Genomic DNA, 24,198 nt, shown 5'->3' with positions numbered 1-24,198 from the left:
GAAATCAAAAAGACTTTATTACTTGTAGAATACCTATAAATTATCAGATTATCCAGATCATAGAATATGGAATTTTAAACTTTTTAGAAAGATCATGGATTTCTTTGGAAGCTTCTGGAACCCTTCTCAGAATGTTAAGTACATAAATTAAAATATATAAAATTAAAAAGCAACAATTATATTGAAAACAGTTGCTAAAATATAAGGTATTTCAAGAATTTTTTATCTGATTTTTAAACTTATTAGCTTAAAGCTTCATCATCTTATCTGAGGATTTGAAGAGTATGAATATAGAGGTATTCATCAAGGAGTAACCAACAACAGTGGAAGATGCAAAGATTTTGCCCAAATTCTTGTCACTAATTTCAAGATTAAAGTGTCAGACAATACATAGTTGTGTGAGTCAGTCAGTTTTAATTTAGTAATTGGAGTTTTTAAAGTACTGAACTATGAAACTTCACTAAGACTTTTAGGACACATTGTATTTTCAAAAATAAATTAATGAAGGGGCAGCTAGATGGTGTAGTGGATAAAGCACCAGCCCCGAAGTCAGGAGGACCTGAGTTCAAATGTTACCTCAGACACTTAACACTACCTAACTGTATGACCCTGGGCAAGTCACTTAACCCCAATTGCCTCAGCAAAAAAAAAAAAAAAAAAAAAAAACACTAATTAATTAATTAATTAATTAATGAACTATAGAATAAGAACCTTTGATTTGGAATAGTGCTATCAAACTCAAAAATAAAGGCCACTAAATCACAGGTAAGGATTCCTGTGAACTTCATGTTAACTTGGAAAATCACATCTTAACATTTTCTGTGCTTTATTTTATTTTTAGTTATGTTGTTAAATATTTCCCCATTATATTTGAATAAATGTAATTTATAAATTTAATAAATAAAGGTTCAGGCTGCATTTAGGAGGGGCCACTCATGGTCATGAGCTACATATGTAACATATTTCTGATCCTGATGATCATAGAGCAAGAACTGGAAGGGACTTTAGAGACCATCATAGACCAATCTTTCATTTTATAGGTGAGAAGATGAAACAAAGCCAGGATTTGAACTCTTATCCTCTGATTGCAAATTTAATATTCTTTCTACTGCCTAAGTAAGAGAAAAGGAGAAAATAGAAGAAAAAAAAAAAAAACATCTGCATGGTATCACACAAACTAGTCTGATTACAGCAAACATAAATTCCTTCTAATCAAAATGTGAGATGTCATTATTTCTGTTGAAACACACAATTAGAGTCATTCATTAAACTGGATGCCTAAGAACAAAATGAATAGAATATAAGAAGGAATCACATTTTAAAAAACAAAATTCTCTAAAAAAGAAGAAATTATGGCCAAAATTTGGGAACTCCTGCCTTATTTTAATTTAAATTTAAAGAACAACACATTGAGTATGCCATAGGTGAAGACAGTAAGAGATATCAGACAGGTAGAGGAAAGAGGTCTGAATTTTATAGCCACAAACAAATTTAGAATATAGAAGGCTGGTGCACATTTTTTAAAGCCAACCCAAACATTAGCCAAAATTTATTGAAATTAAGAGCTATGGTAGCCTATAGTTGTAAATAGTTGAAAACCTCTTTCTCAAAATATCTATTTGGCTCTCTTTTATTCCATTCTAACCCTAAATTCTGATTTTCTGATTTATAATCTATTGAGGACTCTACTTATTGACTTCTCCACTAAATGATATTTATATAAAATAAAGTTATAACTCACATTTGGAAAGTTCTCTCTGGCTTACAAAATGCTTTCCTCAATAATCCTGTGAAGAAAGTAGTAAGTGTATTATTATCTCCCTTTTGGAAGTAAGAAAAGGGCAACTAGGGACCCTAGTGGATAAAGTGCCAGGCCTGGGGTCAGACACTTTTTAGCTCTGTTTGCCTCAGTTTTCTCATCTGTAAAATGAACTGGAGAAAGAAATAGCAAACCACTCCAGTATCTTTGCCAAGAAAATCCCAAATAGGGTCATGAAGAACCTGAAAACAAAGCAGTAAGAAAATTATGGTTCAGAAGGTTGTGACTAACTTATACTCAAAGCTATTCAGTATCAAAGATAGAATCTGAACCAAGGCCTCTTGACTGCAAAGACTAGTACTATTCAATACAATACCAATTGCTACTGTTTCTTTGAATGACTAAGTATTTCTAATTAAATATTAAAGCACTTACACAGACATCATTCTAATGGCTTCACTACATGCATTTCAAAAAAGGTAAGGAACTTCTTTACCTGACTAAATGTATCTATAAAATGAAGATGGGGAAACTTCCAAAAAGATGGCAAAGCAAGAGATAACAAAAAACCTCCTTCCTAAAAATCACTGAATTCTTTGGGCTTCTGTTCTTTTTATTGAAAGATGGAATTGAGCAGTGATAAAAGCCTGAGAAAATAAAGAAAACTGAAAAATCATCATAAAGGGTAAATAATAGAGGTAGAATGGGTGAAATGTAAGAAAAAATGCTATTATATTATGGTCATAAAGAGATGTCAGTTTTCAATCAGGGAAGTAGAACACGTGACATCGAGGCTTTGATCATGCCTAACGTATGGAATGGAAAAGTGAGTGAAATGAAGAAAAAGAGAAAGTAGAATGTTTTAAATAAATAGTATCAATGTAAATGTTGAAGATCCCTACAATAATGGAATAGACTGGAAGAGGAGGAAGACGATAAGGCACATATTCAATTAAGACAGAATGATCACAATCAATACAGTTTATATAGTGTGAAAAGATTTAAATAGAATGAAATTCAAATGAAGAAATGTTGCTGACTCCAGGTAACAAAGCAAAGTCTCTTCAAATTTCTCTTATATTATAGTTGCCCATTAGTGTTTGCTGTTTTTTTCTGCTTGCTTTTTTTCTATTTTGCCTTATTTCATTAAAATATTCCCTACAAAAAAAGGAACAACCTCCTTAACATGCCCTCAAGAAGAGACAGAAAAATGTTACCAAAGAAGCAAAAGGATCCTAACTCCTCAAAATAAACTTTAAAAATCACCTAAAACAATGAACAAACCAAATAACTTTAAGTTATGAAAGAATATTATGGAATAAAATAAGCAGAGAAAAAGGTATGAACAGTTATAATGAAAGCATAAGGAGTTGCATTAGGGAAAGATGTAAAGAATAAACATAAAAGAGCTAGACACTACACCTATGGAAACAAATTAAATCTACCACTCAAAACACAAGAGAAAATAAGGAAGGTTTAGTTGATATGTGTGTGTAACATTTTATACATATGTTTATAATCTATAAACACATACATAAAACAAGAATTTGAAGTGACCAAAAAACCAGAACTGTTTTTAATTCAATGGAGTACCTCTTGTTTCTCTTAGAACAAATTGAAAAAAAAGTAATTAAATAAGGAATTAGATGTACATTTATATAAAAATGTATTTATATATTTATGTTCTTTATATATATATATATATATATATTCACTTTTATTTATATATTTTAAATTAATACATCATCATATTGAAATCAGATAGTAATTACATCTTAATTTGGTTAAGGCCTCACTGCATATTTGACATTGCTATTCTAAGTGTCAAGTGCTGATTATGAGAGACAATGAACAGAGACACAGGATATCACCATAATAATAAGATGATATTAATTATGTTATATTTACATATAATATATGGTATATTTACATATAATAATTAATATATTAATATGATAAGGGAGGTTTATAGACCATAATAGTAATAATCATTATCATTAACAATAATAAAAATAAGCACTTATATAGCATTTTAAGGCTTACAAAGTATTTTACTCATTTGAGTTAAAAATTCAACCCTGTAAGATAGGTACCATTATTATCCCCATTTTACAGTGAGGAAATTAAAGCTTGCAGAGACTTGTCCAAGATAACAAAGGACTGGAACTCTAAGTTCCACTGCACCATCTAGTTTGAAAGTGTAGAAACATATAGCCTTATGCCCATATATTATAAGATATTTAAAATTATGATTGTTAACAATAAAGGCTAGAATTTACATAGTATCTATTACAAGACAGGCACTTGCTAAGCAACTTAGAAATATTATCTCATTTCATCCTTTTAACAAACCTCCCTTAAAATATTAACTAGTATTATTTTTATTACAGTTGAAAAAACTGAGGTAAACAGATATTAAGTGAGGCCCCACAGCTCATGTCCAAGGCGAACTGCAAGAGTTTTAGTCTAAAGATATCCATTTCACTTAAATCAGAGATATAATCAGTTGTTCTTGAATAGAAAACAACCAATTTCTGGTAAGAATTATAATTTCTTAATTAAGACTTTGAGTTGACCAGATAAAGACTATAGAAATATCTTTGTTTAATTCAATTAAGAGGAGTACTCTTTGTCTACCTTTGACCTGATTGAAAGGAGAGTAAATAAGGAATGATTGGTTTCAGGAAGAAAGTTTCTCTAAGTAATTATTGTTCTGTTTGGTAATTTTGTTAAAACTCTAAAATAAAGTTATATATCTTTGTTTCATTTTGCTGTAGAATTTTGGTGTTTTTTTTGTTTTGTTTTGTTTTTTGGGGGTTTTTTTTTTGTTGTTTTTTTTAGGATCTCTATAAAAATGAGTGGAAATTGCTGAGGAGGAAGAGAATTTCAATTAACAGGAAAAAAAATGCTCTAACTCCACCTAGTGGCGAAAGTCAGTTTGTTACTCTTAGAGTTTCTGTTATCCTCAATTACTCTTTCACTTTTTACAGAATGTCAATATGGTAATGATTTGTACTATTTTCAGTGTTGCTCAGTTTTCTATATGTCCCTCTAATCTCTGTACACATCACTATGCAAATCAGTTTTGTTGATCTTAGATTCTGAATATCCACAAGACCAGGGGAATCATATCACACAGAACAACTAACACAATATTAAGTGAAAAAAATGCATAAAAATATTTCTGATAATATGATTAAAAAGAAAAAAAAACTTAACGCAAAAAAATACAACAGAATGAGTTCTCTAATGATTCTTTCATCCTCCCAATTCCTTATCTGCTAAGACACATAATCTATATCCCAAGAATCCTTGGGTCTCTGTTCTATTGGAATGGAAGGAAACTCACCTCTAATTGATTTACATTGAGGACTAGTAGCACAATGGTCAGTGCTGCCAGAAGACAGCAGAAAAACCATGGTTTGCAGAAATTCGTCCACATTGTCTACGTGTGTCTCCATCAGTCATGGAGGACACCATGCTGCCTTTGCTCCACACAGGTCAATGTCATAGTTTCTCAGAATTACAAACTTCCAAGTATCATTGTTTCTCTGTTAGCACATTTTAGAGTTCTCTTTATTAAAGGAGAAATATAGTAAATTTAAATATCAAATCTCATTCAAAGGGCTCCTAAGGGAGAAATAAGAAAGAAGTAGAAGATTAAATTTGAGATAATAATATCTTATACATGCTTATTGCTTTCCCATATATTATCTCATCTAATCTTTACAACTCTATGAGGAAGATAGCACAGATAAATAGGAAATGGAGGCACCAATTCTAGGTATTCAAAAGAAATGGAGGTGCAGAGAAGTTATGACTTTCCTATGATTACAAAGCTAACAAATCATGAAGGGACATTTTACAGAGAAATAACAGTGCACAGGCAAAATGAAAAGTCAAATAAATATCTATGTTAAAGATTTATATTATGAACAAGCAATCAAATTCACTTTAGAGTGATGAGTCATAAAAGCTGAAGTAAGGAGATGTTAAGGGACAGTCTGAATATGGATCCATATATCTCAGGTCTCAACAAAATAGCCATGAAGCCTTAGTAATTTTACAGTTTCTGTGCAGGCAGCTAGTTAGCACAATGAATAATGAGTGCTGGGCCTGGGGTCAAGAAGACTTGAGTGTAAATAAGGCTTCAAACACTTACTAGTTGTATAACTTTTGTCTCAGTTTCCTCAATTACAAAATAGGAATAATAATAATAAGGAATAATCACTTACCTCAAAGGGTTTTCATAAGGATCAAATGAGATAATATTTCCAAAGAAGTTAGCACAGATCATGGCTCATAATAGACATTTAATAAATGTTTCTTCTTTCCCTCCCCTCTATAAAATGATAAAATAACCCATTGAGGAGTCTTTTATTAAAGTATAATAAGAGAAAATATAGGCTTAAGCAAAAAAAAATTCTCTAATAAACATCATCTTTACTGGATTTAAAAAAATAATTCTAATCACATCATTGACTAAAATTTGATGCACATATAAATTTCTCTGATTTTTTTTATTGTTGACAATAAAAAGGCCATGATTAGGCAAAGCAAAATTTAGTCTTAAATCTCTTCTCCAAAAAAAATTGTCTCCCATATGATAACTATATAAGATTTCCTGAAAGACACAACAGAAATAACTTTATTTAGTAAGCCGATTATTATAAAAGTAATAATTAACCACACTAATAAACAGTAAAAATAATGATTACATCAGCAGATGCAGGAAAAGTCATGGCCAAAGCTCATCCTCGATTTATATTTAAAACACTAAGAGGGATAAGAATAAATAGCTTTTATTTCAATATAATAGACAGGTTCTATCTAAAATCAAAAGCTTAGTAGAAAAAAAAACTTCTTAATAAAATCAAGGGTAAAGATATTCTAATAATGTTGGCTATCACAATAAGACAAAAAAAAATTATTATTTCAAAGACAAAAAGAAGGCACAATTCTTGTTATGTCTGACACTGTAGAGTCCCCTCATCTCTTTTTTCCATGTTTTTGTCATATCCTCCCACTGCTTGAGTTCTATGAGTTGATAATTTTGTATGGTCTGGGAATTTTCAAATGGCCCTTGGCAGAAAAAAGGTTCTTCATCCCTGACTTATCAGAACCTAGATATAATCTGTAAATGCTCTTAACCAGAACTATAAAACTCACCAGAAGCCCCAAGGATCAGCCTGCTCCTAGGTCTTAGCACTGCATAACCTAAATTCAGAAGTTCACTTGAGAACAATGCTAATTGATGAAAACTTACCACCACTGAAGAAGTCACACAGCCCCTGGCTAAGCAGAGTGAACACCAGTATGTAACACTTAAGAAAATGAATTAGTAATCCTAGATATTGGTAATGTCGAATGGTTAATAAAGTTTGATTGCATCCACTAATGAATATATTACTAGTGTATTTATACCTCTACATTGTACATTGTTTTATTTTGTACATTGGTTTTACTAGTGGATCCTGAGTTACACGTGCCCCTTTCTATTCTCTTACACTGCCATCACTCTAGTACAAATTCTTATCACCTCATCTCTGGATTATTAGAGGCTTCTGACTGGTCTCTTACCTCAAGTCTTTCCCTATTCTACTTCATCTTCTACTACTCTATTATCAAAGTAATTTTCCTAAATAGCAGATCTGACCCCCACCCCACCCTCATTCAAAAAAAAAAAAAAAAAAAGTTCCCTGTTTGAATTTTAAAACCTTTCATAAACGAATTCCTTTCTATCTTTCCAGTCTTTTTATATCACATTCCCTTCCATATATTCTTTAATACAATGACAACTGGACTTTCTAATATTCCTAATAGAAAATACTCCATCTCCAGACCTGGGACATTTTTACTAACTTTTCCCTAAGCCTAGTATTCTCTTCCTCTTCATCTTTATCTCTAGGCTTTCCTCATCTTTTTCAAATCTCAGATAAAATGTCACCTTCTGCAAGAAGTCTTTCCTAATCTCTTTTAATAGTTATGCCTTCCCTATGAGTTTAAGTCCAATTTTTTTTATTGTATATATATATATATATGAGAGAGAGAGAGACAGAGACAGAGAGAGAGAGAGAGACAGAGAAAGAAACAGAAACAGAGATATTGTAAATAGTTGTTTGAATGTTATCTCTCCCATTATATTATGAGCTCCCTGAGGGCACTCCAGCACTTACCATAGTATCTAGCTTATAGCAGGTGTTTAATAAATATTTGTTGATTTGCTTATTTGATTTGTTTGGACAATTCATTCAGTAGATCCATCCATAATTATACCTTGCACAGGCACTATAAATGGACAATTAACTGGACCTGGAAATGCAAAAGAGGAAAAGTGGCTAGATTTGGAAAGCAGGAAAGATGGGGAAAACCCATTTTATTGGCAAGGAAACTTCTTCCAAGGCAAATTGGTGCCTGCTCTGTAATTTATAGTCTGTGAATATTGCTTGAGGGACTATGCCCAGGATCACCTAAACAGTATATATAAATAGAAGAACCTGAATAGATGTCTTTCTGATTCTGAGACCATTCTCTATGCACCACATGATACATGGATTACATTTGGAAAACTGAAAAGCTCCATCACTGATCCCAGGATTCTCCCCAAAATTAAAATATTTTCTGTCATTATTACTGCAGCGATATTTAGATGGCTGCAAATCAAAGGAAACTATAATCTTGGAAGAATCAAAATTGTGGGTCACTTAAAGGTCAGTAAAGAAACATATAGTGAGTACAATATATTGCCAATCATGAATTACTTGTAAGAAGTAGCACAAAAGACATCAAAGAGATGTATACCCAGAAAAGGGTGTTGGCTGGTCATGTAACAATAGCAAGGAGATAATCTAAATGCTGCATTGATATCTATGTAATGTCAAGAAACCTAGAGAAGGGTCCTCACCTTGGAAGATGCCCTGCATAAAGAATTTACAATATGATTTGGAAAAAAGTTGCATAGGATAATAAGGCATAGACTTATTATTAGCTATACTATTGAAAGACACGTACCTTACAGATCCATTTAACTATTAAAATATAAAATCACCTTAAATTTTTAGCCTGCCACATCAATGTTGATTTTAAAAGGTACCAAAAATCATCAAAATATTTTTACACAAAAAGCCATTTTCTCCCATGTTGTTTTTATAGGTAATTGATTTTTTAACCAAGTATATAAGCTTTTATATTTCAATCAATCCTTAAGCATTTTAAGCGTATATTATGTGCTAGGTACTGTAAATACAAATAGGAAGGATGCTACAATCCTTACTTCCACAGAGGCAGAGCAGCAAGCATTTATTAAGCACTTACTATATACTGTGCTAAGAAGCACTGGCCATAAAAATACAAATAAAAAAAAAAGTCTATCCTCAAGGAGCTTAGATTCTAATAGGGAAAGAAAATACACAAATAAGTGCTGAAAAAGAGATAAGGGGATATCTGTTCATGGTATTCATACTCCAAAGAGTCAAAAGCAAAGTCACTAACAGTATGAAAATTGGCTGCCCTAGGTCACTCTCTAAAATGGAGGCCCTAAGGAGAACTCACCAATGGGAGAAGATGTCCAGCATGGCAGAGAAACATTCAAAGTGGAGAAGGTCTCAGGGGAAGGATGGATGTTCCAAGGTGAAGAGGCCCTAGGTTCTAAGGGAAGTTCCAAGGTGAGACAGCAGCTGAGGCATCCTGATGGCAAAGTTCAGAGAATTTGTTATCAACATTATCAAACATCTTTTATGAAGCTCTCAAATTTTGACAAGACAGGAATTTTTGAAACAGTCTTAGGCTTTTTCAAGAAGGTCTTGAAATACCATGCTAAAATCAACAGGAAATTTCAAGCACAGCCAAACTACATTAGATAATTGGAGAAAGAAACAATCCACAGGCCACATTCCCAAAGTCCTTTATTCTGGGAAAAAAGAAATGTTCATATCAGAGAAGATTCTCCTATCTCCTTCCTAAATCCCAGATCTACAATTGTTCTCCCCAACACCACCACCACCACCACCAAAAAAAACCAAAAAACAAAAATAAACAACAACAACAAAAACACAAATTATCATGAAGCTCTACAACAACAGCTTTTCTCTAATTGTGGGCAGTAGTCTCACCTCAAACTGACAACACTATACAATCTAACAACCTTTGTCAACATTTTCGTGGATACACAAGTAAGCTCCACAGTTGGTAACAAGTAATAAGAAAACCTAATCAGTAGTAGTTCATTATGATTTTATAAGGAGTTAAGATTATTAATAATCATTTTAATATATTCATCTAGCAACATATCAAGTCAATACCTAATAATACATATAAGAATAAACAATGTATTCTTCTACTATACTTTATATAAGTTACATAGGAATATAGATTCTAATAGATGGGCTCTATGTTTCAAACTTTAATGTAGCATTTATTACTTGTTACCAACTATGGAGTTACTTGTGTAACCACAAAAATGCTGACAAAGATATTTCTATCCTGTTTTGCTCAAATTCCATAATCAACCCAAGCATGGGTGATGACATTATATGGAAAGCCCCCCCCCCGCCCCCGGATATGCTCTTGGACTGTCTAATAACTTGTACTATCTCCTCTGCATTACTTGAGGAGAAGGCCCATCCATCTTATGACCACTTAGTCCCTGGAGATGCCCCATGCTTCACTCAATCCATGACTCCCTATTGATTTGTCATTTTTGGCCCTCAAGAGCAGAGTCTATCAACCAATAGGATTCTGTAATTCATCATATCTCTTCTACATACAGAACTTTTAAAATATAGACTTTATATCTCATCTTAGGTTAGACTTTATAAATACAAGGCCCTGGGAGAATGAGGCATCTCAGATTGTGAGAAATATCTGAGTTCCACTTATTTAGAAAGGACTATAGACTCCCCCTGCCTCAGTGTCTTTTATTGTAGGTGGGACAATAAACCACCCCGTAGTGAAGTAGATAGTGTCCGGCCTATTATCAGGAAGATTCATCTTCTGTAGTTCAACTTTAACTTAAGACACTAGCTAGGTGACCCTGGGCAAATCACTTAACCCTGTTTGCCTCAGTTTCTTCTCTGCAAAATGAGCTGGAATAGGAAATGGCAAACAATGTCTTTGAAAAGAAATCCCCAATGGGGTTAGGAAGAGTAGGACATGACTGAACAACAAGGCTTAATGATAGAATGATCTGTCAAATGGATAGTGAGCTACTTGTTACTGAAGTATTCAAGCAAACTGAATAACATTATTGCTGAAGAGATTTGTGTTTCAGGTAGAGATTGTACTAGAGCAAAAGATCTTAACCTGAGCTTTGTGAATTCTTTAAAAATATATATGTATGTAATTTGATAACTGGATTTCATTATTACTGGCTTCCTCTGAAATACTCTGTATTATATTTTGTGCATTTAAATCCATTATCTTAAGAAGGGGTCCATAAGTTTTACCAGACTGCCAGAGAGGTCCATGACACACACAAACAAATAAGAACCCTTGTTCCAAGGGTATCTGAAGTGCTTCTAAAAGAAGTCACAAACACACCTAACTGCTAACTTAAAGATCTCTCTTCTCTTTTTTCTTCCTTCCTTTCTCCCTCCCTCCCTTTCTTCCTCCCTCCCTTTCTTCCTTCCTCCCCTCTCTCTCTTTGTATGTGTGTCTTTCTCTCTTTTTCTTTTTCTATCTCTCTTAAACAACTCTTAAGTAAACTCTTAAACTCTCTTAAGTAAATTAAATACACAGTACAACTTCATAATGATATCTGGGAATAGCATGAAGTCTGGGGCAGCAGCAAGACTTGGATTCCAATTCTGCCTCTACTTAAGACAGTAAGTGTAATCCTGAGTTATTTAATCTCTTGGTCTCAATTTCTTCTTCTATAAATGTCAGGAGTGAGGGTAGGGAGTCCAGGAAGAAGTTTAAGAAATGATCCTGTGTGGCCCTCTTCAACAACGAGATGAACCAAATCAGTTCCAATTGTTCAATAATGAAGAGAACCAGTTACACACAGCAAAAGAACTATAAGAAATAACTGTGGACCAAAACAGAGCATTTCCACTCCCTGTTTTTGTCCGCTTGCATGTTTGTTTTCCTTCTCAGGTTGTTTTTACCTTATTTCTAAATCCGACTTTTCTTGTGCAGCAAGATTACTGTATAAATATGTATACATATATTGTATTTAAAATATACTTTAACATATTTAATATGTATTGTTCTACCTGTCATGGGGGAGAAGGGGGGAAGGAGGGGAAAAGTTGAAAAAGAAGATTTTGCAAGGATCAATGCTGAAACCCATGCATATATCTTGTAAATAAAAAGCTTTAATAAAAAAAATAAAATTAAAAAAAAAATGATCCTGATGGTTCCTTCCAGTTCTAGAACCCATAGTACAGTCCACTGGGGAGAGAAGGGATAAAAAACAGTCTAACATGCCTTCCACATTCTAGAATACAGTCAATTAAGCTTGAGCAGAATTCTAGGAGTTCTTGCTAGTATTGGCAGCAAGCTTATCCTAAAATAAAATTTAAGAGAGGCAGGACCTGCTGTGTATGCATGGAACCTGACAAAGGTATGTCAAGGATACTTTAAATCCCATATCTTCTAGTAAGGCATAGCTCTTCCTGCTCATTCCCTTTACACACTTTTGCACTCACTCTTAGACACAATCTTTTTCAAATGCCTCTGTAATCAACAGAATCCCCTAACCCTACTTCCCCCAAGAGACAACTTTGCTTAAAAAAAAAAAAAAAAAAAAGTGGGCAAGGGCACGTGTGTTTCCTCTAGAGAAAACAGAGTCAGAGGGGGTTCCCACTGTTTAAAAAAAAAAAAAAGTAACTGGGGAGATCATCTCAGAAGGTCCTGGCTCCCAAAAGGTACCCTAAGGCCTAATTTCATTTCACAGCTCCTTACTCCTATCCCCTTTCTCTTCTCCAAGTGAGTAGATAAAGCCGGCACTTTAGCTACTTTTTTCTCTAGATTGTACTATAATACCAAAGGAAACCACCTACGCCATGCCCAGCTGGAGTGCCCGCGAGGAGGCGAGGCTCTGAACCACCCGCCTTCCTCTGCAGCTGGCCCTGCAGCAACAACAGCAATAGCAGTAGCAGCAGCAAGCGGGTTCTGGGGGCTACTTATGCCCTTAGCCTAGGGAACCTGGATCAAAAAAAGCGGAAGAAAGGGGAAGGAAAAAAAACTGATGCCAGTCTCCATCGGTCGTGATAACGGGAAGGATGCAGCGCTGGGAAAATCCAGGGCTGGAGAACTCAGAGGGGTTGCATATGAGGTGGGATTGGGGTGGTTATAAGAGAGAACGTGGGGTGGGGAGGAGGCCGTGCAAGCAAAGCTCTTCGTTTGCTCTCTTGGGGACCCGCTACTCACCACCTGGAGCAGCCGCTGCAGACGCCGCTGCCGGAAGGGGTTCCCCAGAACCCATCCCTCCTGCAGCCCCTCACATAATTGCGGAGAAGCTCAGGCGCCGCAAAACCAAGCAGGGTAGCTGCCAGGGTCAAGTCAGAGCCTTCCCAGATTCCAGCTTCCTTCTACTTCCCGGTACCTCAGCTGCGGTGACCCCAATACGTCTCCCCTCACTCGTCCGCAGTCCAGTATTGGTCGGGTTCGGGAGAGGCGGAGCCTGGAACAATGACTGACAGTCGTGAATGAAGCTATGAATACAAGTCTGAGACTTGGAAAGCTTCGAGGCGGCTGCTGCTGCTACTGCTCCCCCACCGCCTCTTCCAGCCTCCAAATCAACGCGACCTTCCCTCCTCCTCTTGGAATCTTTAGCAGCAATTCCCCATCTCTACTCACCTCTTAGCTCCTGCAGCCGCTGTGCAACCTTGTTGTTTTTCTTCGGTTCTCAGTGAGGACCAGTACAATTGGAAGGTGATGCTAGGCCATACAAGTAAATCGGATTTAAGTGAGGGAGAGCTGTGCAAACTCACTAGCTTCACTTTCTGCTACGGAGCCTCCGACTGGCCAGTCACTCTGTCCTTCTCTGGAAGGGTTTGTCTATCGTTCCATCCTCGCCTTTGGAATACTTCAAGACAAGTGACTTATACTTGATTGGAGGAGAAAGAAATGTTATCTCCTAGCTATATGTTTCCACAAGAACTAGCGATTTATTTATTTATTGCGTGGTAGAGAGTCTTAAACTCCTGTCCTACTGCTTCTCCAAACAATCACAAGTGTGGTCAAGTCGTGCCGCAGAGCTGGGACAGCAACGTTGCGACCACCGTTTTACAGAGGAGAAAACAGCATCTTTTGATTTGAAATCAGTGTTCTTCAGCAACTATCTTCTTTTTTTTCTTCACTTTTTGCTCACTTTTGCTATATTTTGGTCAGGAACTATACTTAGATGACTTGGCAATTTAAAAATTCTAGATAAATACTAATAAACAGTTAGAAATGTTTATTAATAGTATAAGTAGCAGTACAAAATTCAAACATTTTGTCCTTAAATTATTTGTAATATAAATTGAGAAACCTCTCTTGGGCTCACAGGACACTGAAAACTTCACTTACCACCTTTCTCTAAAGAGACTTTCTACTGTGAATCCAAGGATATTGTCCTGACATGGTTAAGTACAGGGAAAGTTTGCTTTCTGATGAGAAGTATGCTAGGTTCCCCTTTTCCATACTTTTCATTGGTGCATTGGGGACAAATTATTTACAGTTTAGGTTTGCACTCATGTTCAATATTTCCCCAAATGGGAGTGTAGAAAGGTACTCAGTCTACAGTATGAATCAGGTATGGGATGAGTATTTTACTCCTGTATACAAAAGAAATACTAAATACAAAAAACTTAGTCTTTAGTTGAGAGACTAATATTTAAACCTCATCAGAACATAAAGCAGCTTTTAGCACTGCTGATTAGACATTTTATGTTATACTTTGTCTCTGAAATGTTCAATTTGCAGCTTCTAGCTGATAGAGTGCAGCTTCTAGGAGAAAGATAACAGTAATTTTGAGGCCCCCAAACCTTAGAAGTGCTATTGTTCTAACAATGTTTGTCAATGATCCTAAAATCTTCTGGCTTTAGGAATACTACAGTATAGTCCTACAAACATTGCTGACTACCAGATGATAATCAGTTGGTCAGTGATAACAAGGTTTCTGAGACAAATGGTGAGGTGCATGCCAGACTACTCCTTGACACCAAAAAATTCTCTAAACCAAAAAATTCAATACTGAAGTGTGTACCCAATCACTCCTCAGTTCTACCTCTAAGCCATAAAATTAGCTTATTAGTGACATGAAGAATCAGATCTCATTGTTTTTTCCTACATATCTACCTTCTTGCTCCTGATTCAATGCTAAATCCTTTTGGGAATTATCCTGCTTCAATTGATGTTACAATTATAATAAACTTTGCCACTTGAGTGGCAGATGGATTCAAGGCTGCAAATTCTTTTGAGACACTTCAAGACACTGGTCTGCAATCCCACCCTTTTGAACCTCAACACATCTACTTGGTAAAGGCAGCCAGCCTTGGACCATTCCTCTTCTTGACCATGGTCATTTCCTCCAAAGAGGAAGTTCTCCTTGTCATTCAATAATGGACCTCTAGATTTCTTGAATCTTGAGTCACTTTCCAACCTGGAAATAATTATCTCAAAAAGAATATTTGATCACCTACTCAGGACCAATGAAAAAGGCAGTCAATCCCAAGTTCACCTAGTTGATTTCCTCCAAGTGGGAAAAAATAGTAGGGTGAAAGGAAAGAACTCAACCCATTCCTCCCCCTCACTATGGAAAGTCTAGAGACAGAATACACTCCTTACAGTTAATCTGTCTCTCCTTTTAACTGACATAGCACCCTACTGCTGCCATGACCATTGGCCAGGGTGGGTAGGAACCAAGGAAACACATCATACTATATTCTTTCAGTGCTAAGTCACCAGCCAGAAGTGAACCCAACCCCAAAGCTCCTAGTAAGTCAAAATGAACCAAAAAGGTCAATTTTAAGTATACTACATGGGATACCTTTCATCACAAAAATAAAAATCATAATATATTTATTGTTGTTCAGATGTGTCTCACTTATGATCCTATTTGAGCAAAGAAATTGAAATAGTTTTCCATTTCCTTCTCCAACTCATTTTACAGAAGAGGAAACTGAGGTAAATAAGGTTGAGTGATTTGCCCAGGGTTATATAGCTACTAAATGCCTGAGGCCAGGGTTGAGCTCAGGAAATTGAGTCTTCCTGCCTCCAGACCTGGCACTTTATCCACTATGCTATCTATCTCTTATTTGCTTTGTATTAATTTTATTTGTCTTTTGTATTTAAGACGTTACATTCATCTTTAGATGAATCTTTCAGAACTGCTTCCTGCTATAAAAACTAAACCAAGAGATTGAGGTGATTAGAACCAGGAGAACCTATTAACACCTTGACTACAATAATATAAACAAAAACAAAGTATATGATTGAATGTAATGAGCAATCTAAGTCTAGAGAAGATACAAAAAAGGAAATCCTTCCTTTAGAAGAAAGATAGGAAATTCCTGGCCTAGATGTGACCACACTGTCGATTGATCAGATTCACTTTGTCATTCATTTTTTGCTTACCTAATTTTTTTATTACAAAGCAAGGCATATTAGAGAATGGAGAATACATATAAAAATAAGATAGATAATTTCTTACTTTATTTCGCCTAAAATTTTCCCCATATTGTTTCTTTTCTGTTCTCCCAGAGAACCATACCACATAACAAAGAATTTTTTAAGAAAAAAAAAAAAAGAAATGAAGAGTAATCAATAAAATTAAACACTTCATTCCAAAAATAAGAAAACAATATTCAATGTTCCACACCTGTGGATTCTCTCCCCCCTACCTCCCCACCACTTCTGCAGAGAATTTTGGAAAATGTTTTTTCATAGCTCTTTTTTGAGGTTGTACTTGTTCCCCTAGTAATTTTTTTAAATTTATTTATTTTAAACAAGAAATGTATTTAAACAACAAGATGTTTGACTTGAAGGGAAAACTATCTAGGATCAATTTTTTTATAGTAATTTATCCCTACTGAGAGATAGAGATTGCTCTACTTGTAATAGCTACTTACAAAAAAGTTATTAAATTGTCCTTGGTTTTACAATGTTAAAAGAAAAACAATGAAATTATCCAGTCAAACAAGGAATGCAAGGATTTTTTGGTGGGTTTTTGTTTTTGTTTTTGTTTTTTGTTTTTTTGTTAAACAGTGAAAGCAAGCTAACTTATTGGAATATAAAGATAAAATTTGAATAAGCATTCCACTAATGGAGAAAAGGGATATTTTCACCTAATCAGTTTGTTTTTTCTCCTCCCCATCTCCATTTGATGTTAATCAATAATCATGATCAATGATCATTGGCCATTTAGTTAAAAAAAAATACACATTATGCTTGTACCAATTACTTCATGTAAATAAATAATAAAGGAATAAAGGAATGGAGGAAGGGAATAAAAAGAAAAACCTATACTGCAGTAGTCAGGATATGGATGAACCAAATCTTGGTTTTCTAATTGTGAATGTATTGTTTTCCTTGGGAGCATAGTTCTGGAATAGAGTTGCATGTTGTCATTTTAGTAAATGCCTCCTATCTGCTGCCGGAGTATATCAATTTTTTCTTCATCCTCCATTTTCAAATGTGCAGGTATGTCTGTTTCATTGATTGATTGTCCATCAAATCTAATCTGATCTGCCTCATTGACAAACCCTGTCGTTCACAATAGGCTTTCATTAATTTACTAAATGGTATGTGTCTCTTAATCTTAAATTGCACCACCGACCCATCTTGCCCTGCCACCTTCAAATTAATGTGATCATTGTTTTCAGTCTTGAATCCTTCCTTAGGTTTTTCATCGGTCATGGTGACTCCAGGAGTATTCTCAGCTGCCGCTTCACAAAAGAGGCACCAAGATGGACTGCTCCAAGTGAACGGGAGTAGAAGCAGGATCGGCAGCAGGAAGAGCAGGAGGAGAAAGAAGATGATGGTAGTGATGGTGAGGAAGAGGAGAAGAAGGAAGAGGAGAAAGAGGAGGAGGAGGAAAAGGAGAAGGAGGAGAAGGAAGAAGAGGATGAGGAGGAAGAAGAGGAGGGGGAGGAGAGGGAGGAAGAAGAAGGGCTGTTTCCCCTAGTAGATTCTTAATACATTTATTAATTCATTTCACAAAGATTTGTTAGCAAATCACAAGCATACCTTCAAAAAGGCAGTGCTGAACTAGATGACTTTCTTTTTAAAAAAAGTATTTTTTGTTACATTTTGAGTTTCAAATTATCTCTTTTCCTCCCAACCTTACTTTAGAGAATACCATGTTTGTATATGTATATGTATACATATACACACACATACATATACACATATAATATTTTTCTTTTTAAGTTTGTAGTTTATTTGAATAGTTATATACATATATAATACATATTACATACATATATAATACAAACTTCATAAGTTTTTAGTTGATTTGAATATTCATATTACTAAGAATAACATAGTCATTCACAGTTAACCCTGAACAATATTGCTAGCCATTTTTCTCTGCATTATTTCATGCAAGTCTTTCCATTTTTTTTATTACATCAACCTATTTATCATTTCTTATACAATAGTATTCCATCACTGTCATATATCACTTCTCATTCAGCCATTCCCCAATTTATGGACATCTTTTCAGTTTCCAGTTCTTTGTCACTACAAAGAGAGCAGCTTTAAATATTTTAGAATATATAAATATATAAATTTATTTCCCAATATTGTCTTGGGAAATAGACCTAAGAATGGCATTGCTAGGGCAAAGAGTATACGCAATATAGTTTTTATAACCCTTTGGGCATAGTTCCAAATTGCCCTCCAAAATGATTGGAGCACTTCACAGTTCTATTAACAGTGTATTAGTATCCCAATTTTTTTTTACACCCTCTCCAACATTTGTCATTTTCCCTTTCAATCATTTTAGCCAATCTGATAGGTATGAGATGGTACTTCAATGTTGTTTCAATTTGCATTTTTCTTATTAGTGATGATTTAAATCATTTTTTTCATATGGCTATATATATCTTTGATTTCTTCTTCCAAAAACTGCCCATTCATGTCCTTTGGCCATTTATTCTTTGGGGTATAGTTCTTAGTCATATAAATTTGACTCAGTTCTTTATATTTTTGAGATATGAGGCCCTAATTTAAAAATTTCCTCCCAAACTTTCTGCTTTCCCCTTCAATCTTGGCTACATTGGGGTTTTTATAAAAATAAAAAAAAAACTTTTTTAATTTGATGCAACCAAAATTATCCATTTTATACCTGACAATCATTTCCAGCTCTTACTTATTCACAATTCTTCACCTATTCAGAAATCTAATAGGTAATACGTTCCATGTTTTTCTAATTTACTTATTATATTTTCTTTATGTCTAGATCATGTATCCATTTTGAACTTACCTTGGTAAATGGTATAAAATATTGGTCTATATCTAATTTCTGTCCAACTGCTTTCCAGTTTTCCAACAAGACTGAATGACTTTTCAACTGAAAGCAAGATCCTACTGGTGGTCTTCGAGGGGTCAACCTCTGCTATTGGGGGTATAATTTTCACAAGGCTAAGGATTTAGTCAAGTCATAGCCTTTATACAATAGTTATTTCCCTCATCCAATCTCTGTTTGAAGACCTCTAAAGAGTATATGGATGGAATGGGGGTGAGGGAAATACAGGAGCCCACTATGTTACATATAATTCCCCAGCAGAGCTGTCATTCAAGAATGAGCCTTTTTCTCCAGGCCAGGGAGAGCCTGAACTTCTTGCAAGGTCACTGAGATAAATCCCTTTGCCCTTTTTGTTTCTTTTCCCTCTCTTCTAGCTTTTTTTTCTCAGTTCCTGATGTTCAATGCCACAATGCACTCCAATATGGATTAACTATGCTTTTTTTTTCCCCAGAAAGGAAGCAATACATAACCCAAGGAAAATTGCAACCCCTATTCTTCTTTAATAATCTTTCTTTCTACTCTAACATCTGACAATGCCATTGTTAACATAGAGTATATGATCTTCCTACCTTTCCTGTAGCTTCTAATTGGTTATAACCAGTAATAATTAATTAGCTTCTACTACAGTCCTCTTCTGAAGTCCCATTATGGCATGATTCCAGATTCTTCAGGCTATAAGAGAAGAATACAAATTCTGACAGGTCCTACCACCTGGAAAGGTTTCAAGTATGGATCTTGTGACAAACAACTGTGTGTGTGTCTGTAACCTGAGAAATAGCCTGGTTAAATTTAGAGAGTCTTATCACCAGGTTGGCTGTGGTACTTTGCAGTATCTCACATTGCTTTACTTCTGACATGCCATACTTAGTCATATTAAGCTACTTTCTTCCCCTTCTGCCATCCTGCACATTTTCACTTGGGGCTTCAATCAAACTATTTCTCTATCCCTGAAGTAGCCTTCCCTTCTACTTCAATTAATTCCTAATTTCTTTTTTTTTTCCTTTTTTCTTTTTCTTTTCTTTACTGAGGCAATTGGGGTTAAGTGATCTGCCCAAGGTCACACAGCTAGAAAGTGCTAAGTATCTGAGACCAGATTTGAACTCAGGTCCTTCAGACTTCAGGGCTGGTACTCTATCCACTGCCCACCCCCCAGCTGCCCCTCTTAATTTCTTTTCAAGGCCTCGGCTCAAATTTACCTCTTGGTAATAAAACCTGCCCTTTCAAGACTTTTATTTTATAATTATCTAATATACTTACTGTATAGCATTAAGCATTATTTGGTATCTGAAATTTGCCTCAAATCCCTACTACACCACAATCTCCCTGAAGTTGGGCATCTTGTCTTATGCATAGCACCTTACCTTTACATAGAGCTCCCTAAAAAAACTTATTAGATTCAAAGTAATCCGTGGATTTTCATCCACTCAAAACTATAGTTCATCCCTCACATGTTCATCTTTACCTAACAAGAGGATACAATTCATTCATAATTAAAATATATTTAAAGCAAAAACACGGTAAGAAAAGTGACAATCAAGCAATTATACATAGAAGTTAATGTTTATATAGCACCTACTATATCCCAAGCATTGCACTAAGTATTTTATAATTATTATCTCATCTGATCCCTATAACAGCTCTAAGATTTAGGTACCATTATTATCCCCACTTTACAGATGAGGAAACTGAGGCACACCAAGGTTAAGTGACTTGACTAGAGCCACATAAACTAGGGCACATTCTTCAATGAACATATATGCCATAAGAAGAAAGAGTGGTCACACCCATTCAGGAAACACATGTGAAATGGTATCTATATGTCCAGGGTACATTAATGGAAGGTCAGATATTAGATATATATTTGACAGGGAAATGTATTGAGGACACCCATGTAGGGAGAATCTGTGATTAAGATAAATGAATAGAAGGTACATATATAGGGAACATTTGTGGCCAAAGCACACACTTAGAAGGGCCTATATGTAGGAAGAATGTGTGAGCAAAATACACACAGAGAGGCAGCTTATCTTTCAGCTGCTACAAGGTCTATATATATATAAAATCTTTTTTAGCCTAGAGACTAGACAGAGTTAATTTTGTGTGTGGGGGGGGGGGGGAAGGCAGACCTAGTCACAAGGATAAAAAAAGATCCTCAGCATTTCTTCTCTCCATAATGAGAGGAAGATCAATCAGTTCCCAGAGATTAGTTGCTCACCACTTTGCTTTCTAGAAGGATAGAGATGTGTCATTTCCCAGAACCTTAGTTCCTAGAACCTAAACTCTTTTTTTTAAGGTACTTTTATTTATTTTTGCCAATTTGACAAATAGAACCTCAATTTTAATTCACTTGTCTGATTACTAGTTTGAAGATTTTTCTTTTTTTTTTTTTTAATTATAGCTTTTTATTTACAAGATTTATGCATAGGTAATTTTTCAGCATTGACAATTGCAAGACCTTTTGTTCCAACTTTTCCCCTCCTTCCCCCCACCCCTTCCCCCAGATGGCAGGTTAACCAATACATGTTAAATATGTTAAAGTATAAGTTAAATACAATATATGTATACATGTCCAAACAGTTACTTTGCTGTACAAAAAGAATCGGACTTTGAAACAGTGTACAATTAGCCTGTGAAGGAAATCAAAAATATAGGCGAACAAAAATAGAGGGATTGGGAATTCTATGTAGTGGTTCGTAGTCATCTCCCAGAATAGAACCTAAACTCTTTTGGAACACATCGACACAAGTAGCTAATTAAACCTTCAGGAATTTTTATTTGTCTTTTAAACTACTCCCTGAGTTATTATAGAAAGTTCATGTAACTTCTTTGAACTAGAGACTCCATTATTAGTTTATACCCCAAGGAAGCCATTGATAATTGTTACCAAAAAATACATAGTTAGTGTGTCATGATCTGATCTTTTTATTCTTTTAACTAGATTTTATTTTCAGTTTCAAATTCTCTCCTTCCAACCTTTTCACTATCCCCATTTAGAGAAAAACACAAAAAATTAAATATATATATGTATGTATATACAAAATACATATAGATTATGTATATATAAGCATAGTTTGTCTGTGTGTGTATATATACACATTTTATGTGTGTGTGTGTGTGTGTGTGTATATACACACACACGTATAGTTCAGCAAGACAAATGCCCACATTAGTCACACCCCCCAAAAATGCTTCAATATGCACTGAATTCATCACTTCTCTATCTGGAAGTGAATGATATGTTTCATCAGAAGTCCTTTGGAATTATGATTGGTTCCATTATGTTTATCAGAATTTCTGACTATTTTGAAGGTGTTTCTCTTTGCAATATTGTTTTTATTATATAATTTGTTCTGATTCTGCTCACTTTTTATCAGTTGATACAAGTCTTCCCAGGTTTTATAAAACCATGCCTGTCATGACTTCTTATAGCACAATAGTATTTCAACATATATAATACAGATATTGTATATATATATATATATATAAAACATATATATAGATAAGACCATAAATTGCTCAGCCATTTCCACAATTAATGAGTACCCCATCAATTTCCAATTCTTTGCCACCACAAAAAAAAGCTGCTATATTTTTGTACATACTTTTTCTTTTTACTTGGTCTTCTTGGGATTCCTAATAAGCCTAGTATACAGATAGGTAATGATACAAATAATGCATTGGGTTTGGAATGAGGAAGACTCATTTTCTTGGGTGAATTCAAATCTGGCTCAGACACTTACTGTGTGATCCTGGACAAGTAACTTAACCCTATTTGCCTCAGTTCCTTATCTGTAAAAATGAATTATCGAAGGAAATGCCAACCACTCCAGTATCTTTGCCAAGAAAACCCCAAATGAGATCACAGAGAATCAGACATGACTGAGCAACAACAAAGTGACATTGTTCCACATTACTTTCCAGAATGGATGGATAAGTTCACAACTCCATCAACAATGCATTAATGTCATTTTACTTTTTTGACAACTTTTTTTCAAATATGATTAATGTGAGGTGGTATCTCAGAGTTCTGTTAATTTGCATTTGTAATTTTTAATGACTTACAGCACTTTACAAACAACTATTCATGGCCTGGATTTCATTCTCTGAAAACTTTTTATCTTTTGATTATTTATCAAAAATCAATATCAAGACAAATCAAGATTTATCAATAATCAAGAAATAGATCTTATTTTTATATATTTGAATTCATTTCCTATATCTTAGAAATGAGATCACTGAAGAAGTTTGCTGCAAAAATTTTGTTTCCCAATTTTTTGCTTCTCTTCTATTTGAATTGCATTGGCTTTGTTAATTGACTTAAATGAACTATGTGTATAAATATACAAATTAAGAGAAATACTTATTTAATAGCTGAAAGAATTGCTAAAAATACTTACTGCAATCTGGTATTATCTCTGGTTCATATGGAATTTGGGAACTGTTTGGCATAAAGACAGCAGGAAGTTAGACTAAATAGCCTTATACCTTGAGAAAACCGTCTTTGGAGAGAAACTGCATTGACAGCAGAGGAAAGGGTTTTTTTGTTTTTAAATACTATGAGGGTTTGTTTTTTTCGTTTTTAACATTTGGCCCTTCTTTCAGATGTAGGAATAAAATATATGTGTAATACCCAATTTATATTATACATTTAGCACTTTCTTACTGTTCCTTTTTGGGGGATATCTAGACATCAGTCATAACTCTAACCTATCAGTAAACTTATTTCCAGGATGCTGGGATGGGGTTTTAAGAGCCATAAAAGTGTGAGAAAAGACAACCTAAATCTTGTTAGAGGCCAGGTTCCCTAGCACTGAATGCAATGAGACTGCATGCCTGCATTCAGAACAGAGGGCCTCCTTAGTGGATGAGGATTTCACATATAATTTCCAACACAATTTCTCAGTGTTAGAGAGCAGTACTTTATTTTTTATTTTATTTTATTTTATTTTTTTAAGAAAACAGCTATGGTCTCCTAGTAAAACTT

The 24,198-nt window shown here is 34.7% G+C and overlaps 2 protein-coding genes across 9 annotated transcripts in view; both read right to left on the bottom strand.

Moving 5' to 3' along the window:
* Positions 1 to 13,347, bottom strand: part of NXPE3 (neurexophilin and PC-esterase domain family member 3) — a 92,906-nt gene extending 79,559 nt beyond the window's left edge. For 3 of the 8 annotated variants that reach the window (XM_074301066.1, XM_074301070.1, XM_074301071.1), the window contains exons 1-4: positions 13,130 to 13,330; positions 9,311 to 9,445; positions 7,936 to 8,071; positions 5,109 to 5,389 (exon numbers count right to left, since the gene is read on the bottom strand). In XM_074301066.1, coding sequence (XP_074157167.1) covers positions 5,109 to 5,201 — 93 coding nt within the window. In that variant the 5' untranslated portion in view covers positions 5,202 to 5,389; positions 7,936 to 8,071; positions 9,311 to 9,445; positions 13,130 to 13,330. Of the gene's footprint in view, positions 1 to 5,108; positions 5,390 to 5,994; positions 6,102 to 7,935; positions 8,072 to 9,310; positions 9,446 to 13,129 lie in introns of all 8 variants that reach the window. The other 5 variants (XM_074301067.1, XM_074301074.1, XM_074301075.1 and 2 more) reach the window with 5 other exon arrangements.
* A 3,968-nt stretch (positions 13,348 to 17,315) lies between these two features.
* LOC141559520 (small ubiquitin-related modifier 2-like) lies at positions 17,316 to 17,633 on the bottom strand. Its single transcript, XM_074297372.1, has 2 exons — positions 17,449 to 17,633; positions 17,316 to 17,392 (listed from the first exon to the last, which is right to left on the bottom strand). Exons 1-2 carry the CDS (start codon positions 17,600 to 17,602, stop codon positions 17,316 to 17,318), a joined length of 231 nt encoding a protein of 76 aa, XP_074153473.1. The 5' UTR covers positions 17,603 to 17,633.
* Positions 17,634 to 24,198: the final 6,565 nt, after the last annotated feature.

Source organism: Sminthopsis crassicaudata, chromosome 3 (assembly GCF_048593235.1).
Source record: "Sminthopsis crassicaudata isolate SCR6 chromosome 3, ASM4859323v1, whole genome shotgun sequence".
Classification (NCBI taxonomy): Eukaryota; Metazoa; Chordata; class Mammalia; order Dasyuromorphia; family Dasyuridae; genus Sminthopsis; species Sminthopsis crassicaudata.
This window is presented reverse-complemented; position numbering and strand designations above follow the sequence as displayed.